Source organism: Talpa occidentalis, unplaced genomic scaffold (genome assembly GCF_014898055.3).
Source record: "Talpa occidentalis isolate TD23 unplaced genomic scaffold, MPIMG_talOcc4v2.1 talOcc4.15, whole genome shotgun sequence".
NCBI classification, from domain to species: domain Eukaryota; kingdom Metazoa; phylum Chordata; class Mammalia; order Eulipotyphla; family Talpidae; genus Talpa; species Talpa occidentalis.
This window is the reverse complement of record NW_023601543.1, coordinates 2,088,561-2,112,749: the sequence shown is the minus strand read 5'-3', so window position 1 is coordinate 2,112,749 and position 24,189 is coordinate 2,088,561. Positions and strand designations below refer to the sequence as shown.

The 24,189-nt window shown below is 61.5% G+C and overlaps 2 protein-coding genes across 4 annotated transcripts; both read left to right on the top strand.

The window, feature by feature from the left end:
* The first annotated feature begins 1,923 nt into the window (after window positions 1-1,923).
* PRRG3 (proline rich and Gla domain 3) lies at window positions 1,924-11,699 on the top strand. Of its 3 annotated transcripts, none has more exons than XM_037511809.2 (4): window positions 1,924-2,143; window positions 5,371-5,408; window positions 6,287-6,447; window positions 6,732-11,699. In XM_037511809.2, the coding sequence occupies exons 2-4, from the start codon at window positions 5,402-5,404 to the stop codon at window positions 7,260-7,262; spliced, it is 699 nt and encodes a 232-aa protein (XP_037367706.1). In that variant the 5' UTR covers window positions 1,924-2,143; window positions 5,371-5,401; the 3' UTR covers window positions 7,263-11,699. The 3 variants fall into 3 exon arrangements, with proteins under 3 accessions (XP_037367706.1, XP_037367707.1, XP_037367705.1); XM_037511810.2 differs by lacking the exon at window positions 1,924-2,143 and adding an exon at window positions 2,646-2,664; XM_037511808.1 differs by lacking the exon at window positions 1,924-2,143 and adding an exon at window positions 2,857-2,915.
* A 9,041-nt stretch (window positions 11,700-20,740) lies between these two features.
* On the top strand, window positions 20,741-23,690 carry FATE1 (fetal and adult testis expressed 1). The gene is made up of 5 exons (XM_037511811.2): window positions 20,741-20,939; window positions 21,796-21,923; window positions 22,193-22,299; window positions 22,651-22,729; window positions 23,294-23,690. The coding sequence occupies exons 1-5, from the start codon at window positions 20,834-20,836 to the stop codon at window positions 23,423-23,425; spliced, it is 552 nt and encodes a 183-aa protein (XP_037367708.1). The 5' UTR covers window positions 20,741-20,833; the 3' UTR covers window positions 23,426-23,690.
* The last annotated feature ends 499 nt before the right edge of the window (window positions 23,691-24,189 follow it).

Sequence of the window (24,189 nt, the reverse complement as noted above, 5' to 3'; positions counted from 1 at the left end):
AGTCCCCTTTCCCCAGCATTAAAAAATAAAGTCCACTGTAGCTTGGCACTCGCACATCTCTGCTCCCCTTTGCCCCCACATGCCTCCAAGGAGTTCTCAGTCAGGCTCGCTGTGTCCAAGTCGCCTTCCCACCCTGGTCTGTTGTGCTCCACGCGCCTCCCCAGAAGCTGCTCTTGAAAGTGCCCGCCGACCTCCTCGTTCTAAACACAACGGCCAGTTCCTTGACTTCCTCTTCCTTGTCCAGGCAGCGGGACTGGAAGAATCCATACTCCCTTCTTGACAGACTTGCGTCAGTGGGCTCCACATCCTGCCGTCCCGCCTCGCCTGCGGCTCGCTCCCGGCCTCACTGCCACTTCCTTCTAGTCTCCTGCCGCTCCTCGCTGCTCCCCAGCTCAGGTTTGTGCTTCCGTCCTCCCGTTCCCCTGACTGACACCCCGAGAGCCATCCTTGATGCCTGTCTTTCTGACGCAGGCCAGTACCAATCTGTCCACAGCCCCTGAAGAGTCTACCCTCGAAACCTGCCCGGGGCCCGCCTGCAACCTGTTCCCACTCACTGCATCACCTGGTGGGAGCCTCCCTGTCTCTCAGGGTCGCTGCCACATCCTGAAGCGGGCCCCATGTCTTCAACCTTCCCTCACAAAGCGGGCGGCATTTGTATGAAAACAGGGATCAGATGACAGTTCCCCTTAACTCACTGCCGTCCACATCTCCACATGTCTCCGGCTGGCTGCTGCGGTCCTTCCAGTGGCCTCCGCCTGACCACTTTTGCCCACCTAGCAGCCCCATCCCCTGTCCCCACACTGGTGAGCCAGGACGCGCCAGGCCTGCCTCGTCTCCAGGGTTCTTGTTTCCAGGTGGGCCTTGGCCACCCACCGAGCACCTCAACATGCGGCTGACATCTTTTTCCTCTGTGGTACCGATCATCACCCAGCACCCTAGATCTTGGACTCCTTTGTGGTTTGTATTTTTCTAATCTTTGGTTTGTTTTGTCGGCTTCAGTAATCCCAGGTTCTAGAACATACCTGGCACACGGAAACACTGAGTGAACGCTTGATGCCTTAGTCAGCTCTGACCAGCCGCTACAGCCAAGGCCCGCAAACTGAGTGGCCTCAACAACAGGAATTCCTGTTAAGAACAGGATGAGAGTGGGGGGTGAGGGGGCACAAGACACTGAGGAAGTGAGTGCTTGAGGAGTCCCAAATCCTGTCCCCCGTCAACCATGGCCGGTCTCCCTGGGGGAGTTGAGGTGGCCTCATAGTGCTTTGGTCCCAAAGAAACCCCATTCTCATCCTCAGTGATGTTGACTTTCCCCGGAGCTCCCCCCTCCCCCGCCCCCAGACCAGGGAGGGCGAGGTCTGTCCTGGGCTCCCCGGGAGGCTCCTGTGGTCACAGAAGAGCTGGCAGGCCAGGTCCTGGCTGGGTGCACCTCTGGGGGCTCGGACCTGACAGCCGGGCCGAGGGGACCTGGCCCGTGGGGGTCTTCCACCTCATTTTCCAGTCAGCAGGGCTGCTTGGTGCTTTTCTGCCAGGAGTGGGGGTGAAGACAGTTCAGGCGACACCACTCAAGTTCATTCTGGCCAAAGCAAATGTGGGGACGGGGGTGTGGGCTGGGGCTGGGGCTGCTCACCTGCTGTGCTGGGCTGGGCTCCACAGGTGCCAAGAACCCAACAGCCCCGGGGTGCCCTGGCCTGGACAGAGGCTTTGGCAGGACCCTGGCCCACGGCCCTGTGCAGCGCCCGCCTTCTCTTAGCGTGGCTCCCTGGACCAGCGTCATCCCTGCCACCCGCCACCGGTCCTGTCACGCTGAGCCTCCAGCAGCCTGGGCCCCAGGTCTCCGCGCCCAGCACACACCACCAGCAGCATCTCGGGCTCTCCCCTGGCAGGTCCAGAAGATTCCTTCCTCTCCTCTTTCTGCGTCGCACAGTTTCCTGAGCCACTTCCTTTCCCTGTCCCTGCAGCTCCGCGAGGGAGGCAGGGTTCTCCCCATTTCCCCCTCTGTGACCAGGGGGAGGCCTGCGCTCCTGGGGCAGGCCTGTGAGGAAGCCAAGGTCGCCTGGGGCCTAGGCGGAACGCGGCCACAGCCCGGCCCTTCTCCCGTGGGCCCAGGCTCGCGGAGCAGCCCTGCAGCCGGCGGGGATGACAGGTGAGCGGGGCAGGGGACAGTTGGGGGGTGGGGCTGCCCCTGGACGCCTGGCGCGCGGGCCTTGGCTTGGGTGCCCGGGCTCAGGGGGCGCCTGGGCTTCCGAGGGCCGGCTCCCCTGGGCACCATGAGGCCCGTGCCAGGCCGAGGGTCCCCCACGCGCCCGGGCCCGCCCCCGCGGCTCGGGTGGGGGCCGGGGCGGCGCCGGCGGAGTGGGGCGCGGGTGCACGGTGCTCAGTGCGCGCCGCCGCCCTCCGGCCCAGCCCGCCAGCCCGCCGGCCCGACCCCGCCGGCCCGACCCCCTCGGCCCTTCGCGTCGCCCCCTCCCCATCTTCCTCCGCCCGGCCCGGTGGCCCGGGGCGCGGGGCGGCGTGGCGATCGCGGCCTGGCGATCGGGGCGCGGCGGTCGTGGCGCGCGAGGGAGGCGCAACGGGCGCGGGGCGCGAGGCCAGACCTGGCGCGCGGGGCGGGGGGCGGGCGGCGGCGGAGCCCCCAGCGGAGCGCAGGGGCAGGGGGGTGCCGAGGTAACGGGGAGGGCCGGGCAGCCGGCTCCGGGGCGGGGGCTCGGGGCGCACCTTGGCGGGGCCGGCGGGCCGCGGGGGGCGGGAGGGCGGCGGGGCGGGGAGGCGGGGGAGGCTGTGGCGGGCCGGGCCGGGGGCTTGGCCGACGGGGAGCAGGTGGGCGGGGACAGGGCCCTGGCGGAGAGGCGCCGCGGAGAGGTGGCGGGCTGCGTGCGTGCGCAAGCAGGGCGGCCGCCTTCTGGGCCCGGAGAACGGTGAGGCCGTGTGGGTGGGCGGCCAGCCCCGAGCGCACGGATGGGTGTCCCGGGCCACGGAGATGGGCGCGGGGCGCCGCGAGGGGAGGCTCTGGAGGCCCGCGGGGCCAAAGCAGTGGGTGTCTCCAGCAGTCCCCGGGGAAGGGGAAGAGTGGCCCGGCCAGAGCTCGGGTTCCTGGGCCGGGCGCCGGAGCGGTGCGACTGGGGGCGAGGACAGGCCTGGCAGAGCTGGCACAAGTGGAAGCGGAGCAGGAGGGCCCCGGGTTCGAGTCTGAGCATCATTGGGGAGTTCAGTGTTACTGGGCGGGTTGGTGGGTGAGAGGTAGGAGTTCGGGGTGAGGGGAAAGGCAAGGGCTAGGGCTCAGAGAGGTGCTTCAGAGGCCATGGCTTGGGCCCCCAGGTGCTCTGGTGGCCTCCGGGCCCTGCGCAAGGGACTTTGAGAGCGCTGCCCCAGAGCGCCGTGGCCTCGGGCGGGGTTAAGGAAGGGCTCTGCGGTGGCCTGTCCCTGCCTTCCTTCCTTTCCAGACCTTCAGGATCCAGCTGTGTTCCTGTGGGGAGCGGGTTAAAAATTCCTCGGGCCTGTAGTCAGCCTTACAGTATCCACCGGGGCCGGAGGGACACACATGTCTGACTGCAGCCGCCTGTCATGGAGCCCTCCCGCCTGCTGCCTCGCTGTCGCCATAGTAACGGCCTATTGATGGTGTATTTATAGGGGAAGAGGCAGGCGCTAAATTTTGGGGAAGGAGGCCTTGTGGCAGCAGTGACAGCAGTGAGGGTTGCTGCGGGATTGTGAATGGAGAGGCCAGGCAGGGTGAGCTGTTCAAGGAACTTCGTGGTTTGCTTGAAGCTTAAACGTGATCTGTTGACTTTCGCAGGTGTCAGGATAGTGCTCGTGGGTGGCGACAATATGTGTGGGTGTGGTGCACTAAGGTCGGGTGCGTTTGGAACAAAAGGGGGCTACCTGGAAGTGCTTATGTGATTTTTCCATGTAGAAATTGTGAAAGCCAACACCGCACTTCTCTTTAAAAAGCCATGAAACATATTTTTTCTCTGATTAGTTCAAACCTGGACATAGAGCTGTGTTTTTCTTCCATCAAAACCCTTGCTGTGAGGCTCCCCTCCCCCATGATGGGCCTCAGAGCTCTATCATGGAAGCAGACTGTTGAGACTCTATTTCCATGCCCCCTCTTGGGAGCATGGAAGGTCCACTTTTCTCACAGGGGAAGGCCCACCTGTTGACACATTCACATGTTGATAGTTTGGAGTGAGACAGTTGTGGGGCTCACGAGAGAAAAGTCCCTTACGCGGTATTTCCATGGCCGATGTTAGAGAAGTCATAGCCCCCCTAGTTTCCAATGTATTTATGATGCACAACTTACCTGCTTGCCAAAAGGCTAAAAGAGCTTATTTTAGATATGCAAGACTCTGAGCACCTGAGTAGAAAAGCATATACCAGGTCACAAGGGGGACGCCCATGCACCTCGCAGCTGGCCTTCCAGGGTGCTTATTCTGCACAGTCAATGTTAACGCTGAGCTTCCTGGCAGCGTAGGGAAAAAAGGTCAAACAGTGGGTGACACTGTTCACATGTCTTACATCCATGGACTCATGAAATCAGAGCTTTACTTGGGGTACAGCACGGTCGAGTGTTGACTCTACATGTGAACCACTTGGCCAGTGCCCCGGAATAAACGTGGGAGTGTGTGTTGGGATTGCTCCTGAGCGGGAGCGGGGCCTTTGGAGAATCGCTCACGTTAGAGGTTGCGGTGGCGTCTGGCTCCCCTCTCAAATATGAGCACTTAAATCAGCGTTTTGGTGCTCCGCCACGGTGGTGTGCTCTTGACGCAGACAGGAAGAAGGGTTGCTCTGGGGGGGGGGGGCAGACACCTCACTACCCTGTCGTGATGAGGAATAATAGGGCAGGTTATCTGGGTGTCGGCCTTGACCTTTAACATGGCTGTTGTCGCCTGCTCAGCTCTGCCTCCTTCTTGCCCACATGTTGCTCATGGGCAAGGGGCCTGCCTAGCATTGCAGGGTCTAGGGCTTGCCTCGTGAGCAAAAAGAGTTCTGGAGCAGGTCCTGTCTCTGCGGCTATTGACTGGTTTGACCTTGCCTCGGTCCTAGTCTCTCCGAGGTATTGTCTAAGAAGGGTGAGGATTCACTGAGGAAAGTGAGGAAGACCAAGGCCTGAAAGAAATTTTCGTTTTTAGAGAAAAAAAATTGTCCCCTTAGTTTCTTACTCACTCAGAGTCTGTTTTTTTGGAGAGGGACAGCTGGAAGGTTGGCTTTGGCCTCTGCTGGGCCTCAGGGCACCTGGAGAAGAGCTGGGTGGGGAGGTGCTACTCTGACCTTTGATGGAGCCCGGGTGGGTGGCGGAAGGTGTCCTATCCCAGGGCCAAGAGGAGACCCCGTAGGGTTTTGGGTGTGACTTCACGTGACTCTGCTTTCCTTCTCCAGGCAAGTGAGACGCAGGATCTGAGGAAGCGTCATGGCAGGTGAGTGTTCTGGCCTGAGCCTCTCGGACTCTTGCCTGGCCACTTTGCATATCTTTCCCAGCTTCCTCTCCTCGGGCGGGGTCTGGACCCCTGTCCCATGGCAGGAGCTCTTGAGCCTATCAGCGGTTCAACTCGCACCCGTGTCTGCAGCTTGGTGGGCCACCGGGAAGAGGTAGGTTTGGCACCTTGGACCTCAGAGGGGGTGCTCGATGTGAGAGCACCATCTCTGGGGTCCTCTCAGGACCTGCAACCACCTCTTCTTTCACCCTCTGGACTCTCGATGTGACTGAGAGGGCCGATGCTCATGCCCCCCCACCCCACCCCTCGAGAGCTCTACACGGGCTCAGGGCCTGCTCGGGTTCCCCCTGATCTACCTCAGTCCGGTTTGTCTCCCCTAGGCGGCTGATGCCAGGCCATCTGATGCCATGGGTGGTGGTTGAGGTGGAGGAACAGCACCCACAGAGTCCCCTGGGGCTGTTGCTACTATCTGAGGATAGGGCTCCACTTTTCTCTTTTGGAGGGGAGGCCAAGGCCCTGGGCTTCATTCATGGATGACAGCAGCACCCAGCATCCCTCACGCCTGCTGTTCCTGTGCAGCTGGCATTTCTCTCTCAGCCAGCTTCAGTATCCCTGCTGGAGCCTGGGGATTCTAGACAGAAACAGCGTGGGGGTATAGAAAGGCATGCTGTACCCTTCTCAGAGCTGGCCTCGTGTGGGTGTCCTGCCTCTCTGTCTTGCTTCCCTCCCTCTTCGTGTCTCTGTGCCCGGAGTGTGTGTGAGTGGGAGAGTGTTGGGGAGAGCAGTGGGCTGTGGCCAGGGTCTGGAGGGGCCCTGCCCCTGGCACTCCTACCCGGGCCTGAGTGCGACTCTCTCCTCAGTGTTTCTGGAGGCCAAGAATGCCCACTCGGTCCTGAAGCGGTTCCCTCGTGCCAATGAGTTCCTGGAGGAGCTGCGCCAGGGCACCATCGAGCGCGAGTGCATGGAGGAAGTGTGCAGCTACGAGGAGGTCAAGGAGGTGTTCGAAGACAAGGAGCAAACGGCACGTGGCGCTGGGTGCTGGGAGCGCAGGCGGCCTTGGGCAAAATGAGGGCGGCCAGTGTCTCAGACACCAGAGCCACGAAGGAGTGTGATCCCTTCCCCCCATCCAGAGTGAGGGCATGGTGCCCTCTCTTGCCTCTCTGTTTGGTCAAAGGGGCTAGTCCCTCGACGGGTGGGCTGGGAAGCAGCGGTGCCCTCCAGACATGGTGCCAGCTGGAGAAAGGCCTGGAGGTGCGCTGGCGCCGAGCCCTGGCACACCGCTAAGTGGCCCTTCACCTTTTGCAGATGGAGTTCTGGAAGGGGTACCCGAATGCGGTCTACTCGGTTCGAGACCCTGCACAGAGCTCAGACGCCATGTATGTGGTGGTGCCCCTTCTGGGCGTGGCCTTGCTGATCGTCATCGCCTTGTTCATCATCTGGAGGTGCCAGCTGCAGAAAGCAACTCGCCATCACCCTTCCTATGCGCAGAACCGGTACCTGGCCAGTCGTACCGGGCACAGCCTACCCCGGGTCATGGTTTACCGGGGTGCGGTGCACAGCCAGGGGGAGTCCTCTGGGCATCGGGAGGCTGGGAGCAATGCGCAGCAGGTGGTGCTGGGGTCCAGTCGGGGGGGCAGAACCACGGTCCGCCTCGAGAGCACCCTGTATCTCCCTGAGCTCGCTCTCTCTAGATTGTCCAGTGCCACCCCGCCCCCGTCCTATGAGGAGGTGACTGCCCCCCAGGAGAGCAGCAGTGAGGAGGCCAGTGTCTCTTACAGCGACCCACCCCCAAAGTATGAGGAGATAGTCGCCGCCAACCTGGACGCAGACAAGTAGCCTCGCGTCCCATTTGGCGTGAAAGCCTCTTTCCAGGGCCTCCCGTTTTCTTTCCAAATTTCCACAGACTGTGCCACCACAAAACAGCCTTAGCCTCCTTGTTGCCAAATACTTTCCCGACTGTGGACTTGTAGGAAGTCAGCGCTCAGAGACAGGTGGAGACTCGTGCGTCAGAGCCCCCAGGGACATGCAGGCCAGAGAGCCCAGCTCTTCCCGAAGCCCCCTGGCGCCGCTGTCCTGTCCTCCTGGGGGGCTGGCTTCTCTTGTGCCAAAGGAACCACCCATTGAGCTCTTGTGGCCAGGATGGCCGTCGCCGGGTCCCGGCACTGCGGCTGCCTGAAGGGCTGCGTGCGTGTGGAAGCCCCGGCTTCTGCGTGGAGAGAAACCCGCCCTTCAGGCCTCTTGTCCACAGCAGCCACGTGCTGCTTGCTTTTGAGGACGGGGCAAGGACTGGACAGAGCAACAAAAAGAATAACCACAAATAAGTCAGTAATGAGTGCAACAAATCAAGACAATAGAATCCAGGCCAACCCTAAGGGCGAGGGATGTCAGCCCCGGGTCTGCGGCACTAGCCTCCACCATCCTCACCCTTCCGACCAGCTTGAAAGAAATGTTTAGGTGAAGGCTGAGGGGAGGGTCTCACAGACAGGCCCGTGACCTCTGCCAGCCTAGATGGTCGCTCGGGTTCTGGTGGGGTGGCCTGTCCCAGGCCTTGGGCTTGCTCTGCCCTGGCCATAGATGCACCCTAACAAGAGCCCCTGGGGAGCCACTGTTGCTGACCCTGCCTGTGGAGCCCCTGGCCTCCTCATAGTTGAGGTACAGATAGCACCAAAGTTTTCTTCTCCTCCTTGGTCCACAGCACAACTGAACCCTTGAACTTGGCCTCCTGGGCCTGTGAACTTTTAGGAGACTTCTCTTGAGTGGGTGTGCTGAGTTGACCTTGACTTCAGATGGCTGATTTCTCCTGAATGATGATGCACACTTGGGGAGAAGATCCTAAAGTGTCCCTATTTAGACTCTGTGGGGAAGAAGGGGGTACCCTTGAGCTGGGCTGCAAGGCCCGTCTGGGATTTGCTTTGTCATTGCCAGGTGCTGGTACCTTCTTAGTCACCGCTTTCTGGGGCCCTGGGGGGCTGTCCACCTCATTTCAGTGGGGCTTCGGGTGGCCTGTGCCCTGCCCTTTAACTGTCCGTGGCCACGTGAAAGATAATGTCGACATCCCCCCATCTCCATCCTCCTGTCCTTGACCCCCCACCTTTTTCCTCTGTGGTGCTTTAAAAAATGTAGCACATTTTTGTGGAGCCCAAAAGAGTGCAGAGCCAGGGTCTATCCGTCACCGCAGGGGCTTCAAACCTCTGAGCAGACACACTTCTTTCTAAGCGGCTCTCCAAGGCGGCCACTGCGCCTCATTCTTTCTCTGCAGCCCTGCCTTGAGGCCACCCCAACTTCCGGACGCCCCTCCAGGCTGGACGTATTTCCAGTAGGAAGCTTGTGTTCTTATCCCAGCGAAGCCGCCAGCATGGACAAGTTGCCCGGTTGCTTCCTTCCCCCCCCTACCTCACGGGCCCCTGAGGCTCCGGAGGCAATGCCTGTGCCATGCTGGAAGCACCAGGGAGCTGGTGCACTCTGCCCTTAGGAAGATTCTTCTGGAAGGGTATAAGGACAGGGAGTCAGTCTTAGCGGAGGAGTCTTCCTGGGACTCTGACGTAGACTCAGCAGGGGAGTCGGTGTCCTGCCCCTCCCCCCACCTCCAGCCCCTACGCCAGAGGCTCCAGCAGGTGAGCAGGTGGCGCTCGCCTTTCCTTCCTTCCTCTTTTCTTCCCTCTGGGCCTCTAGCATGGCACCCTGACCTTCCTCCCTAAGGCCTTTTTGGCTTAGAAGGCCTCTGCTCTTTCCATGGTGGAACCTGCCACCTATCGTCTTTGGCCATGTTGGGGCCCCCCGGGGCCAGTGCCCACTCTCCCAGCGTTCCCCCCAGGAGGTGCCTGCCAGCCACCTGGGAGCCTGGAAGGGTCACTGACCACGTACCTCCACGCCACAGAGCAGAGCCAGAGTGGGTTTGCCCAGACGGCCCCTGCCTCTGGCATCTGATGGGCCCATCCGTGCCATCTGCGCGCTGTTTGCGGCTGGTGGAGGCGGAGAGCCGGGGCTGTGCTGGGCGGAGGGCAGCAGTCCTCGGGGCTGAGCAGGGCCTGCCTGTGGGGAGAGCAGCCGGCTGTGCCCCTGGGCCCGGGCTCCTCCTCAGGTGCTTCGCATGTTCTACAGGGGGTCGCCCACGCAGGAAGGTGCCTGCAGCCCGGGCGTGGAGTGGTGTGTCGGGCGCGGAGGTCCTGGGTCGTCGCGGTGCACAAACCTTTTCACACTGTCTTTGTACGACATTGATTTGATACACTAGCGCTGCGTAGCCTCGTTCTGTCGCTTCTGGACTTGTGTGTGTGTGTGTGTGTGTGTGCACGTTGCCTTTCCTCACACGCTTACCTGGAGCAGTAGCCGCTGGGGTGGCTGTGTTTGTGCTGGGTCTGAAGGGAGGGATGTTGCCTCCCGGGGCCGTGCGGCCTGGCGACGGGACCCTGACTGAGGAGAGCTGACATGAGCGGTTGGAACCCCCAAAGGCACCACCTTTGTTGCCCCACGAGAGACTTTGGAAGATGAAGCAGCTGCGTCCCGTGGGCCTCTGCCCGGGGACAGCTGCGGCCCTCGGCCCGCGGGTGGTGCCCCCGGCCCCTGTGCCACGGGCGTCGGAAGCTGAAGGAATCTGAGCCCTCCCGGGCCCTTTTATTCTTTTAATATTTTTTTCCATGGAGAGATGTGTGATTTTCGACTTTGGGGATGACGGGGCTAGTCAGTAGATCGTTTTCATTTTTAAAAAAGGCTTTACTGATTACTTAAGATATGGCTGCCCCGTGTTTTCAACCAAAAACTTAAAGATGAGAATCACAGTCTTGTCCCTGCCCCGCTGCTCCCCATCGCCTAGGGGGTTCCAGATGGAAGCGCCAGGACTTGTGCCCCAGCTGGGCTCCCTGAACTGCAGCCCTGAGCAGTCTGGCCAGGAGCGCCCCTTCTGCTTGCGAACCCCACAGCCGCGGACTTGAGCGCCTTAGAGCGCCTCAGAGAGCGCCGGGAAGGGCAGTGTCTTGGTTAAGCAGCGGACCGGTGGTTCCTCTCTGGCTTCCCTTGAGAAGAAAACAACACTGCCTCTAGATCCTTCTTTTGCCCAAGGTGTGGGGGGAGTGGAGAGTGAGAGCGCGCGGGGGTGGGCAGAGAGCGCGCATGGATCAGGAATGACCGTCTGCTCGCCCAGGCTGTCCGCGGGCCGGGCCCGGCGCCCTCCCTTCCAGGCTGAGCTCAGGAGCCGGACCTGCTGGTTTCAGCCTGCGCTGCCCCTGCTCATCAGTGTCACTAGCTGAAGGGACTGCTGCTGGGGGAAGACAGAAAACAAAGCGCCTTGATTTGAAGCCCCTAACTCATCACTTAGAGAAAGGCACTTCAGGCGCGCACGGTGCCTGTGACTCTTGCCCCAGACACGCCGGAAGTCTCTTCCCTTTTGTCAGTGTTCAGTGTCGCGCGTGAGGGGACTGCGGTTTAAAGTGAGTGTCTTTTTCTAGTAAAAGGCTCAAGAGTTAGGGATTCCTTCACTTGTGCCTTCAGCTTTGGGGTTCAGCGCTTCTGTTACAGCAAGGTCCCCGTCCAAGGCGAAATCTGTCAGCTTTCCACTGTGGGGGTGCTGGGGCTGCAGCTTCGCAGTCAAGTCTTGATGCGCCCCGTGAATGCTGGACCGGTGAGCCAGGCTGGATGTGCAGTCACATGACGGTGTCTTTCTAGATACTCGGACGCAGACGCTGTGCGGCCGTGCTGGCCGCTCCCGCGTGCCTCCTCGGATCCTCAAACATAGGGAGCTTCCCCCTCACAGGCGGTGGCAGCGAGTCTCTACACGGGGCTCTTCGGCAAAGGTCGGCGAGGGGCGCATGGCCGCCGCAGGCGCTGCAGGCGCCGCCGGGCGAGCCCCACCATCTCCCACCCCCGCCCAGCGTCCACACTCCACACCGATACCCGCTGTGGGGCCGCCCCCGCAGCTGCTGGCCTCCGGGCCTGACCTGTCTCCCCCGTGGAAGCCGCTTTCCCAGCCTGGACACACCCGCTGTGTCACTCCGTGACTGCGACCTCGCGACAGCGGCCACCGTGATGCGCCCGCGCGCTCAGGGCCGCGGTGACTGTGGAATGGATCCGCCCCGGGGCCGCTTCCAACTGGCTCACGTCCGCTTGACCGCGCCGGCTGGGAGCGTGTCCGTTCAGCAATGTCAGGGTTCACTGCGGCCTGGGGCGACACACTTGCTTCAGATTCTCTCGCTCTCTCTTTTCATAACTGTTGCGTGTTGCTGCTCGATTCTGTCTCCTTCTGTACAAGATGACGCGCTGTAATAAAGAGCACATGGCATCTGCTTGCGCCCGGCTCCTGTCTCGTGTCTCGGTGGAGCTTGCTGACACCCCACCTTCCCTGGGCCTGGATGGGGCAGCCCAACTTGTTTTTCCAAAAGTCAGATGTAGATAAGGAAACAGCCCAAACCAGTTTAGAAGCAGGAAGCAGCGAAGATGTAAGATGTCCCAGGTCCTCAGCTTGTCCCCTCGCCTGTAAGATGATCTGTCTCCCCCCACCCCGACGCCGCCCTTGGAGTCGTCAGGTCTGTCCTGTCACAAGTCACCTTAGCAACTTCCCTGTCACCTGATCCCTGGTTACTGACAGAAGTGTCCCTTGCTGGAAGGGTGTCCCTTGCTAGAAGGGTGCCCTACTTCATTTCAGACCGGGGGGAGAGGTGAGGGCAGAGCTGTCTTCCTGAGTTCTGGGGCTGGCAAGCAGCGGGCCCCACTCAGAGGGAGGAGGCCCTACCCCCACACCCCAGCTGTCCATGTGGAGCGACCTGTGGCCATGGGAAGGCGCTGGAGCAAGTCGTGCCGATCCGTCATGGCAGTAAAATCTGGGGCCTCCTCAGAGGAGTGAATCTGGAGGCCAAATGCCGGGAATGCCAGCCAGCAGCCTTGGCTTCCATTCTCATCCCAGGCTGGCTTGTTGAGTGATGTCAGCCTCCTGGGGGTGCTGGCCAGTGCAGTGAAGTCCCTTCCAGCAGACCCCAGCTGGCAGAGTCTCAGCATGGGCTTTCAGTTTTTAGGTGCTTTTGCAGGAAAGAAGCGTAAGAGGTAACGACTTAGTCCCGGGCTACCGCACACGAAGAAGCTAAGGAGCAAAAGGCCCCAGGCTGCCAACATCTCCTTGGGCTGCCATTTGGGGGGGCAGGACCTCCCTTTCTTAGTCATCCACTGTGCCAGAGGACCCCAGGTTCCAAGCAGACCTTGGGATTGCTTGTGGAGAACGAGGGCAAGTCAGGGGCAGGGACTCAGGACTGATGGTGGGGGTGGAGACTGCCAAAGGTGCCCACAGGGCAGTGGGGTTGGGCAAGCAGAAGCAGGCCTCAGGATGGCTTTCTCAGGGTCCTTCTGTGGAGAGTGATGTGAGAACCCAACATCTGAAGAACAGGCAGAGCGTTCATGCCCCCTCAGGTTTTTTCTAGACAAACGTGTTGCTGTCAGGAATCAGCAGCTCCAAGCCCAGCGACTCTGAGCAATTTCTCTGAAGGTTCAAACTGTGTGGTGGATTCATTCACCAGGCTTTCCGTGCTGTAAGAACAGCGTCTGTGTAGCATTTGAGATACAACTGCTTCTGCTGAGTCACGGGCACAGTGGGCGGCTCGGGGCCACTGGCACCCGTGAGTCCTATGGCTGGCGGGTGGGTGCTGGGTGTTCCCACCCGGAGCTCTGGACATAGCGTGATGAGGGAGGCATGATGCGAGTCAGAGCAACAGAGCACGTTGGCCTTCATGCTGCCAAGGTGGGGAGGCGGGGCTGCCGGGACAGCTGCCTCAAGAAGTCAGGGCACCCTAAAGTTTGAAGGCTGAGTAGCACGCAGTCAGGCGAAGAACTTGCCAGATAATTTAGTCACTTCTGTCAAACACTGAATTATATGCTTAGGAGTCTGCACGCCTTGGAGAGAGACCCAGAAGAAATCCGCCTGCCCTCGCCTTGGGAAGAGGCCTGGTGCCCACAGAGCCCACTGTAAGAGGGCAGCGGAAACCAGGGTGGCAGAAGGGGAAGACGCCCGCGAGGTGAGGCGGGCAGGCAGAGTGAAGCAGCCACACTTGGCTGTCATACTTAGTGTCAAGGGGGTGCCACCCAGGGACACTGCGGAGGAACAAGAGGGCACGGCGAGGTCTGTTATGTTGAAAACAATCTTCTGCCCGAGATGGCCTGAAAGGATCTGGCGAAGATCAGCATTAAGAGGAAGCTACTGCTGTCGTTCAGGCAAGAGGTGGTGATGGGATTCTGGTTTGGTGACACAGGAGACTGAGGCAAGTAGACGACTGAGAAAATTCTTACTCAAACACTGAATAGATTAAGGAGTTTGTATTCCGTTCTCTAGAGACACACACACGTGTCCTAGTGCTAGACATGTGTGATATGCACCCATGTATCTTATGCTGCTGAATCTGTTCTAGCCTGCCTGCCTGCCTGCCTGCCTGCCTGCCTGCCTTCCATGTATGCACCCATTTTTTTTTTAAGATTTATTTATTTATACAAGCACTAGGTACAGTCAGAAGCGCGGGAGGGTGAGAGGATTCACCAGAGCCAGAGCGGGGAGCAGAGCAGGCAGAAGGACCGAAGTACACTGCTGAGGGGAGCAGCGGGCGGCAGGAGAGGTCTGCGCGCCATGCGGGACCCTCGCCAGGCAGCTGGGGATCGAACCGGCGCTGCAGAGGCTGCGGGCAGCTTCGCAGTCCAGTGCTCAAGTGCTGCGCCACCGGGGAGGCCCGCATGCACCCATCTTTTTATCTAAGTTTGGGCTTGTGCAATCACACTTATGAAGTTGGCCCTCCATCCACCATCTGTAGGCTGGAGACCCAGGAAAGCCGCAGTTTCACTGTGAGCCTGAATCTAAGAACCAGAGAGCAAATAGTGTAAGTTCCAGTGTGGGGGCAGGAGACCACGGCCCCAGCTCGGCAGTCGTGCAGAGAGAGCAAACCTCCCCTTCTCTTTTGTTGTCCATTTAGGGGCCTCTGCAGATCGGCTGCTGCCCCCCAACGCTGGGGAGGGCTTGGGCAGTGGGACCAGTCACTGGGAAGGGTCAGGTGGGGGGAAACAAGGGGAAGGAAAGTGTTAAGGAGGGGGTGTGAAGTGTGTCTGGTGGGGAGCAGAGGCGGGACAGCAGAGTTGTCACAAAGATGAAAAATGAAGTCTCGGGTGTAGCCCAGGAGAGTCAGGCCAGCCGGGGGGCCTTGGGAGTGTGGGTCTTGCTCCTGGAAGGAAGAGAGGACGATGAACTGGAGAACTTCCAAAGTTGCCGAGTGCGGTCAGCTGAGCGCGGTGAGGAAGCCAGACTTGGATCCGGAGAGCGGTGCCCAACGGGAGGTGAAGGGCGGGGCAGCGCTTTCGCTTTCAACGGGCTCAGAGAGGACCTTAGCCTGAGTCAGACAAGACGCCTTTTTAAAATAGTCAGCTCATTTTAATCCAACAATAATTGAAAGAGTTCCTAGTAGGCCTCCGGCAGGGGTGTGGGCTAAGTGTAGCGAGAGGGAGGTGAGTGAAGCGGGTAAGATCTCTGCCCTCCTGGAACAGAGATGCTGGTGCTGGCAAGATGTGCCTTCATGTCTATGCTGAGGAGAATCACCCGGCTGGGGAGGGCTGGAGGCTGGAGAGGGCGGAGACAGGTCGCGCAGAGAGCTGGGGCCCGGGCCTGAGCGCGGGGCAGCCTTGCTGGCCGCGCGGACAGCTCAGGTCCGGCCCCTCGTGGAAGGCAGGCCTCGAGGGCTCTGTGAGAACCCCAGCAGCTAGCGGCCTTCAAGCACTGACTGCTGGGAACCCAGCACCCCCACCCCGCCCCGCCCTGGACCTCTCCCGGGCAGGGCCACCGTGCCTAGGGTCGCACAACCAGTAATTGGGGAGCTGGGCTTCGACTCCACGGTGCGGGCCACCCCGATGTCCGCGGCACTCACTGTTCGTGACTGGACCTGGCCGCTGGCTCTGTCTTCCCAGAACGAAGGCAGGCAGGCATGGGAGAGAGGCTGAAGCTCTTGGCTTCCTCCGGTTCTAGAAGGAACTGCTTCGCCAGGCCGCAGGCTTGAGCTTGTGGCGCAGCCCCGCGGCTGACTGACGAGCGCCCCGAGCCACGTCCCAGCCCTCGGCTCGCCCAGCAGCAGAACGGGAGGTTGCGGACGAGCCCCTGCGCGCAGGCGGGACGCTCTGTCCCTCGCAGCTGTCTGCTCCTCTCCTTGGGCCGTGCTCGCTCGTGTCTTTCTTCACAGGGTCACTGCGGCCTGGGCTTCGCAGGCTTCGCCCCCCTTTTCCAGCTCTTGGTTATTGTTGGCCATTTCCCTTTGGCCTCTGTCTCCACTGAATTTTACAAACACATCACGTGTCCGGCACAAGCCGTGGAAACAATGGAAAGCAGATGCATTTCCTTCGGCGCGATGAGAACACCTTGCCCAGCCCCTCCCGGGGGTGGGGAACGGTCCCCCAGGGTCTGTCCAGGCCCAAGGGGACAGACTGACAGCTGGCTAAGCCCTGCCGGATTTCCGAATCCGCTGCCAGCGTTTCGGGGAGGGGCCCAGGGCAGCAGGGAGGCAGCCAAAGAGGAAGGGGCCACCGGGCAGCAGCTTCCTCTCCTCCGGCCCAAGGGTGCACGTGCAGAGCGGTCCTGAGGTGCCCCTCGGGCAGTCGGCCTGCGACAATGACCCGGGTCCGGCTTGGAGCTGCTCGCCGGCCTGCAGGGCCCGGCGCTGCTGAGCGTCTCCGCCCGGGGGGCGTCCGTGCCGGGCTGTGGCTCACGTCGCTCCTTTTCCTTTCGTATTACTCGCCGGTCGTTTGCGTGTCTCCACAGCTCCGGGGTTACCTTTCCACGCCTCTCTCTGTGCACATGCTTCACCCACCGTCCGCTGGGCTCCCGTGGCCCCGCCATGTCCCCTTACTCGCCCCCCCCCGCCCGACTTGGCCAGCCTCTGCTGGAGCTCCCCGCGTTCCCAGCGCGCACGTGGGCCCCGAGGTGTGCAGGCCGCAGGGCTGGGGCGAGCACCGGCCCCTCCCCGTGGGGAGCGCCCGTCCCACTCGTGGGGAGGCAGGCGGAGGGGGAGCACTGCTGCCAGGCAGCCACCTGCCGTCGCCCCCCAGACCACGGACTCCCCTCTGGGCTGCGTCTCTCTACCTGTCCCTGGTGAGGGCCTCGTCCCTGCCCCCAGCGCCCGGGACCAGCCAGGCTCCGTGCCCAGCAGCTCACTGAGCTGCATTTGGAAAGTGAGATGGTCCCCGAGACCGCCTCCTGGTCCCCAGGTTCGTCCCAGGCCCCCGGTGATCCTGCAGCTTTTTATTTCCTTCCCTCTGCCCACGGGGCGGCCCTCCTGCCCCGGCAGTCCCCGTAGGTCCTTCCTGTCCCCTCACGGGATGGAGGCCTGGCCGCCCGGCTCCGTGACCCCCTCCGCGTCCCCTCTGGCTGGGCGGGTGGGGGCCCTGGGGCTCCGGGGATGATCTCACCCAGCTGCTTCCAGCAGGAAGGAGAATTGTTTGTTTCATGGGTTTTGTTAGCAGATGGGAAGGAAACGCCAGGACGCCTGGCAGATGTGGCTCTGCAGCCAAATCAGACTCCCTTTCGGGCTGCCCCGGCAGCCCGGGCTGCGCTCAGCGCTGGGAGCCGTGCGCCCTTGGCTCAGCACTGTCCCGCGGGCCGCTGTTGGAGGGGTCTTCGCCAGAGCAGCCGGAGGGGAGAGCGGGGCCGGAGTCGAGCCGCTCTGTGAAAGGGCGAACCCCCGCTCCCGGCGGCCACGCGGGCGGGCAGGACGCGCGGGCCTCGGGGAGCAAGCCAGGAGGAGAGAGGCCCCCACGGGACCACGCCACTCCCGCGTGGGGGAGAAAGAACCGAAACAAATGAACAAACAAGACGAAACGAAACAAAGGCAAACTCTTAGACAAAAACGTGGGACCCCCTCCCAAAAGGCGGGCAGTGAGTTAGGGGGCGGTTGTGTCGAATTTTGATGCCGTACGTGGGAAACTTACATGAGGCGATAAACCAATGTTCCCCCGATATAAGAGTGCAGCAAACAAGCAAAAACAAATCCAATCCCACCCTCCCAAAAGCCCAAACAGTACCCCTCTGGGTGAAGAGAGGCTGGGGTGCAGCTGGGGACCAGGCGGTCCCAGGCTGCCTCCCTGGGCAGTTTGCAATTGGGGTTTTGTCCAACTTTCCATGTGCAGATGGGAAACTGAGGCACAGAGCAGGGGAGGCGGCAGGGTCTGGGCTGGGGGCCACCCTGGTGCCCTGCGCCTGCCTGGCTTCCTGCCACCTTCTCTGCTGTGGGCGGGGAGTCAGGAGCAGGCAGCAGGCAGGGCTGGCAGACCCCCAGCCTGGCTGCCGGGCGCTGAGCAAAGTGCGTGGCTGCGGAACAGGTGGCAGAGGCCTGTGGACGTACCCGGGGAGGCAGGTGGTCAGATGGGGGGGGGCGGGGGCAGGCAGACAGACAGATGCAAGACAAGGGCAGACAGGCAGATGCGGCCCAAGCGAGCTGCTGCTCTGGGGGGCTGGATGCCTTGTAGATTTTATCGAAACTTGGATGCAATTTGCTGGATTTGTTTGGTCCCTGGCGGCGGTTGTGCGCTCACGATCACCTTTAGGGAAGAAGATGATCTGTTTTCTTTGGAGACGCGTAGTTGGGAGGGAGAGCTTCGCCCCCACCCCTTGCTGTTAATAAAACAGCTTATTTTAATCAAGATCCAAGCCCCGAAGCAGGGAGTTCACGGGAAAGAAATGCAGAAGATCAATAAACATCTGAAAAGTTGCTCAGGTTTATTCATAATTAAAGCAATATAAATTAAATCAACGACGAGCTGGATATCGCTTTTCACCCATCACCGTGCCTTGCAGCGCGTCTCGTTACCTCCTCGGCGGAAGCCAGCGCCCGGCGGGGCGCCCTGGTGGGGCACGGGGCTTGCGGTCCGCAGCAGGTGAGGTCATCGCACACCCCCGCTCAGCACCCCGCCGCCCCACTTGCAGGCACCTGCTCTTCAAAGCGGCACGTGCCTCGCACTGCGCCTCGCACACCCTAAAAGCAGCGCGGCGGCGCATCCGAATCCTGGGCTGCCTTTGAGGGAAATGAGGGAGCCTTGCCTGACACAGGAGCGCCCCGAGGCACCCTGTTCATTGCAAACAGTAAGTTGCAGCTTGTCCCTGAAACGTGCGCTCTCACTTAGCCAGAGTCTCTGGCTAAGAGACTTCCCTGGCCCACAGGCGCCCCCCTCACCTGGGCTGGGTGCAGCTCTGCGCTCCCGGCTGCTTCTCTGGGACCCTTCCACTGGGGTCTACGTCTCTGCAGCCCCCGTGCCTGCTTGGCCATGGGCCGTCCTCCCATAGGTTTGGCAGAACTTTGTGCACAAGGCGTCTAGCCCTCCCGCCCCAGAGGCTGGCACGCGGCTCGGGGGCGGCTCCAGGGCGTGCTTTCGGTGAGAAGGAAATGATGTTAGAGGGAAAAGGTAACACGCTAGACATGCGGGGGACCAAGTTCAACGTCACGTGGAAAATTCTGTCTCCCACCTCTCAGCCATCCTGGGTGTCTAGTCCAGGAGAGGTAGGCGGGCAAGGGGGTGAAATGCCAGTCTAGGGTGCTGGGTGGCATTAGGGGCTATCGGGGATCGGGCCCCTTTGCCACCAGGGGGCAGTGCTTCTTCATGCACTTGGGCCCAGGGCCGCTGTGCCCAGGAAGCCCCAATGGTCAAGGCCAGTTGGCAGCCAGAGGGGAATCCGATCTGATCTGAGGTGAACGGTGCCAGGTCCTGCCAGTGCCCATGCCGCCTGCTCTGCTGGCTTGCACGCCCACACAGTCCAGCTACCCCAAAGGACGAGGATCCTTGGCTCCATCTGAGTGGGGACACTGAGCCCCCCAAGCAGGAAACACTTGCTCAAGGCTACATCTTGACTTCATGGCCAGGATGGGCAGGGCCTACAGCTGCTGGATAAAACACAGGATGCCCGCTTCAAGGGCAACGTCACACAAACCGCGACTAGCTTTTCAGCGCAAGAAACGTCCCAAGGAGCACACTCTGGAAACATCATTTGTGGTTTATTTGAAATTCAAGTGCCGTCGGCGTCCTGGATTCGTGCTTGCTCGGCCTGGCAGCCCTGGCAGAAACCCCCGCTCCTGCTTCCCCGAGCCCCACGGAGCTCACCTTCCTGCCCCTGAGGCCCCGGAGCTCCGGTTTCAGGGCAGCTGCTGGGAAGGGCTTCTGGGGCCTCACGAGCGTAGCCGGCCTGTGTCAGCTCTACTCGGGGAAGCGCTGCGGCCCGGGTGGGGTCAGGCTGGGGTGGGAGTCAAGCAGCCCAGGCCGGGCCGCCCCCTTCCTTTCCTCCCCTCGCCCCTTCCTTCCTCCCTTCCTTCCCCGGCCTCCTCCTTCCTCCCACCAGGCCGCAGCTGTCTTTGGCTCCTTTTCCAAACAGCCTCCTCTTCCCCCAGGGGCTCTGGGGCTGGGCCCTGGAGCTGGGGTTCATCTTCGGAATCAGGGGTCTCCAGAGAAGTGGCACCCATAGTCCGTATGTCCACATGTGTTGTACATGCATGTGCATTGTGCACACGCACAGTTTTCTTTCAGGGAATTGGCTCCTCGACTGTGAGGCTGGTGAGGCCCAGCTCTGAGGCAAGCTGACAGGCCAGGGTCTTCCATGCTGCCGTCATGAGCAGAAACCCTTCTTTTCTGGGAAACCTCAGTCTGGCTCTTAAGGCCTTGGCACACGCTGGATGAGGCCCACCACAGTGTCGCAGAGGAGTCAGGACTCACTCCACCGCCCACAGAATGCCTTCAAACAGCTCCTCAACCGCTGTTCAGCGGGTGACTGGAAACCATGGGGTCTCTGGCCAGGCTCACACAAAAGCCTGACCCCCGTGGTGGTCTGATGGGTTCGAAAGCGTCGGGGGGATTTGGCAGAGGCCGGGGGGTACAGGTCCTGAGGAGGTGGGGGGGCTCCAGTGGCTCCGGGCCCTTCTCCTCCTGCCCATCCCCCTTTTGGTTTTCATGGCTCCCGGCCAGCTGAGCCGGGTCGTCCACAGGCGGTGCGACCTGGCCGGAACCGGCCCCGCAGAAGCCACGAGGGCCTGGAATCTAACTCTGTTTTGGCCACCGACTTCCTCTGGGGTCCTGTTCCAGTCCGGGCCTCTCCTTAGCGATGATGCTGGGCAGACCCCATCAGCCGCCAATGAGAGCACATCAAGGGCTCTGAGAACCAGGCAGTTCCCACGGGCAGAGCTTCGGGGCCTTATCTGTTCTCCTAAGTTGCTTACAGAGTAGCAGGGAGAAGCTACTGGCCCAGCGCACGAGATAAAATGGGAACACGGGGTGCTGAGGCCAAGGCTGAGCTGAGAGAGGGCGTCCGGCCCCGCCCCCGGCCTCAGGTATATCTGGGCCAGCTTCCACCCCAGACTGCTGTCTTGCGTCCCTCCGTGTCCTGCCCGCAGCTCTCTGAGGCCGCGGCTGACGAGCAACCACTGGCAGTGATGGCGGGAGGCCCCCCGATCATCAAGGAGGAGATGGACACTGCCGTGGACGAAGAGCTGGGTCCTGGGAGCCATCGGCAGAGCCAGGAGCACCTGGTGATTGCAGGTGAGACTCCTGAAGTGGCCCTTCCCTGGGGCGTCTGCCCCTGTGCCCGTGCATTGCAGATGGTGTGTGTGTGGCGGGGCGCACGTCTACACAAGTGTGGGCACGCGTGCTGCCTGTGCCTTGGGGTGCATGCACCTGCACTTGTGGCCCTAGTGGCGGGGGCTGGGGGGAGGGTAGATGATGTGAGCATTTGGCAGCCCATAAGGGAGCAGGATGCGCCCCGATGTGTGTTCCGTGCGTCACCCCCTCACCCAAGCAGCACGGTGTCCATTGGAAAACATACAGGGGGTTCAATTTAAAAGCTCCCTCAGATCGGTTCTCTCTCCTAACCCCCCAATGCCTTCTCCTGTCTTTTCCAGTCAAATCTGAACGCCTTACCGCGGCCTCTAAGATCCAGCCATGGTCACCTCACCTGCACACGCCACACTGGCCTGTCACCCGCTCCCACTGCATTTCCCAGGCCCGGCTTTCTCATGGCCTTGGCGCTTGCTGTCCCCTCTGCCCAGAACTTTCTTTCCATGGCTGGGCTCCTTTTCTCTTCCAGGTCTCTGTTTCGTGTTGTTTCTGACTTTTCTGGAAGTAGCGCATTGCTTCCTACTTTTGTTATTTTGGGGGCTGGCCAGGGCCTGGATACCCTGATCTTGTCTCTTGGTCTTTTCTGTCTTTCCAGTAAATACCGGCTGAACTTGTGAACAGATGAACAAACTGGCCTGGGATGGGCCATTTGCCAGTAATGAGTAGGAACTGGGTGACTCCTGAGCAGTGTGGGGACCCTGGCCTTTCTCTGGTGTGTTCTGTGCCCAGGAAACCCTGGTGGTGCCTCTGGGTATTCCTGGGCCTCTGCTTTTCTCCGTAGAAATGATAGAGCACGGGTCCCGTGCCCTGGGCGTCTCTCAGCGGCGACAGAAGTTGGAGGCAAAGGTTCCTGGCTCCACAGCAGCCCCGTTGCTTTGGAATTTGACTTCTGCCGGGCCCAAGAAAATGGTACTGTGGGGCCTGGGGCTGCAGTGACTGGGGTTGGGAGTTCTGGCTACAGGGCCCTCGCTGATCATGGCAGGTGGAATGGGGCCAGATGTTGACTTGGGGGGAGGGAGGAGGAGGTATAACTCAGGCGCAACTTGTGGGGTTCTGGGCTCTCCTGGTGCTCCAAAGCGGCCAGCCTGCCCTTCCAGAGGCTCGGGCCTGACGCCTGGTGGGGTGTAACCATCAGTCCCAGGCAAAGTGTGGGCCAGGCCACTGTTCCTGTTCCATAGGGGCCCCAGCTGCCGATGCCCAGAATGCCAAGAGAAGCGGGCCATGGCGACGGCCCTGTCCAGGAGTCTCCTAGCGTCTTCCAAGGTGTGAGGTGCCATTACGAACGGTAAGAGGAGCCCAGGGACCCTGCAGGGGGGACATTGGATGGCCGAGAGGCTGGCAGCTAGTGAGCAGCTGGCTCGCTCGGAATGTCAGGGCTTTGTCACGCCATGCCACAGCCTGGGACTGGCCCTTGGCCCGACGGTGGGGCGGAGGGTGCTGAGCGCTCTGCGGCCGGGCAGGGCTGGGTTGGCCCCAGGATGGCCTTGCCAGGGAGGGAAAGGACTGGTCTCTGGCAGTCACTGTCTAGAGAAGCCCTGACCTTGCCTGCTTGACCCTGTGGCCTTCCTGTGCTGAGGGCCAGGCCTGACTGGGCACCGCCAGCACCTTTCACCCTCTGTCTTTTCTGATTTTCCAGCAACGCAGAGGCGGATCTGATCGCAGAGATCGGCCTGGAAGAGCTGAATGGGCTGGAGATGGAAGTCATGCGCAGGCAGGTGGGTGCCCGCCGGCCCCAGCGGGACAGTCGTCTTCCCTCCAGCGGCAGAGGCCAGGGCAGCTCTCCCTTCCTCCTGGTCGCAGCTCAGGCTGCCTCCCACAGCCACTTGCCCTGAGAGGAGGGGCGGGGGCTGCGGACGGGGTGCTCGGAGAGTCAGCCTGTGCCTGCCGAGAGGCGCTGAGAGTGCTGCTGCCTTCCTCCGGGCACAGGCTTTCTTAGACACAGATGGCAGCAGGCCTGGGGGGGCACGGAGGGGCATTTGTCCCTTAGGCCCTGTCTGGACCCCAGCGGCTACCCATCCTGGGGCGCTCACTCTGGCTCTGCTGCCCCCGCTAGCCAGCCCACCCCAGGATGGAGAAGCCCTTGCTGGCTCCCCACACAGCGGGGACGGGCTGGCTTCTTCCAGGCGACCGGGGCATGGAGGGGCAGCAGGGGAGCTGGGCCCGTGAGCGCCCTCAGCTGTGCAGTCTGCTCTTGGCCCAGAGGCATTTGCCACCCTGCCCCCAAGGGGCAGCAAAGCTGTTTCCTGTCTCAGCTGCCCTTGTCCCTTTGGTCTCTGCAGCTGCGTGTGATCACCGGGCGCCTGCGTGCCCTGGAGGACCAGGGAGCGGGCCTGCGCCACAGGGACGCGCTCTTCTTCACCGTGCTGGCGTCAGCCTGCCTGGCCAACCTGTGGCTGTGGATGCGCCAGTGAGGCTGCCGGCAGCCACCGAGCCCTCTCCTGCTCTCTTCCCTGCTTTCTCGGGCCGCCCTTGCCCGTCTTCCTTCCGCCTCCCAGCTGCCCCCAGGGACCCCAGCAGCTGAATATCTGGGTGCTAGGCCTGGCCCTCGCCCCTCGCTGCCCCTTCTGTCCCACCCTCCTTGGCAGGGGCGCGGCTCTGTCTGCGCTGTCTTCTTCCCCTCGCGCGCAGGGCTCTGCACATGCACTATGCTCAATAAAAGTTAAGTGACAGCAGCAAACCCCAAGTCTGACTTCGGGCATTCATGATTCGTGGGGAGCAGCCCCTCTGGACAAGGCCCCTACTTGGGGTTAGGCTGAAGCCCCACCCTGGGGCCCAGCCCCCCTGCCACTGTCCCTGCTGGGCAGAGAGGCCCTAGGAGGTGGGGCTTGCCGAGCTCCCGGGGAAGCAGCTTGGCACTTGTGTTCGGGCCAGGCCTCACGGGGAGTCAGCCAGAGGAAATCTGGAAGGGACCAGAACCTTTCCATTTGCCCAGGAGGAAATTGGGCCCCAGACCGGGGGACGTGTCCTGGGGTCATCCAGAAGTGCGGCATGGGCCACGTCTCACCCGGGTCTCCCGAGCTCTGCCTCCTGTAGACTGGCACTAGAGACGAACGGGAGGCCACACACGACTGCTTTTACCACCCCCCCCATAGACTGCCAACATCCACGGCCCCCCAATATACAGTGCCTGGAAGGTCATCTCAGGTGCGGGACAGGGCAGAGGGATTGAGTGGCA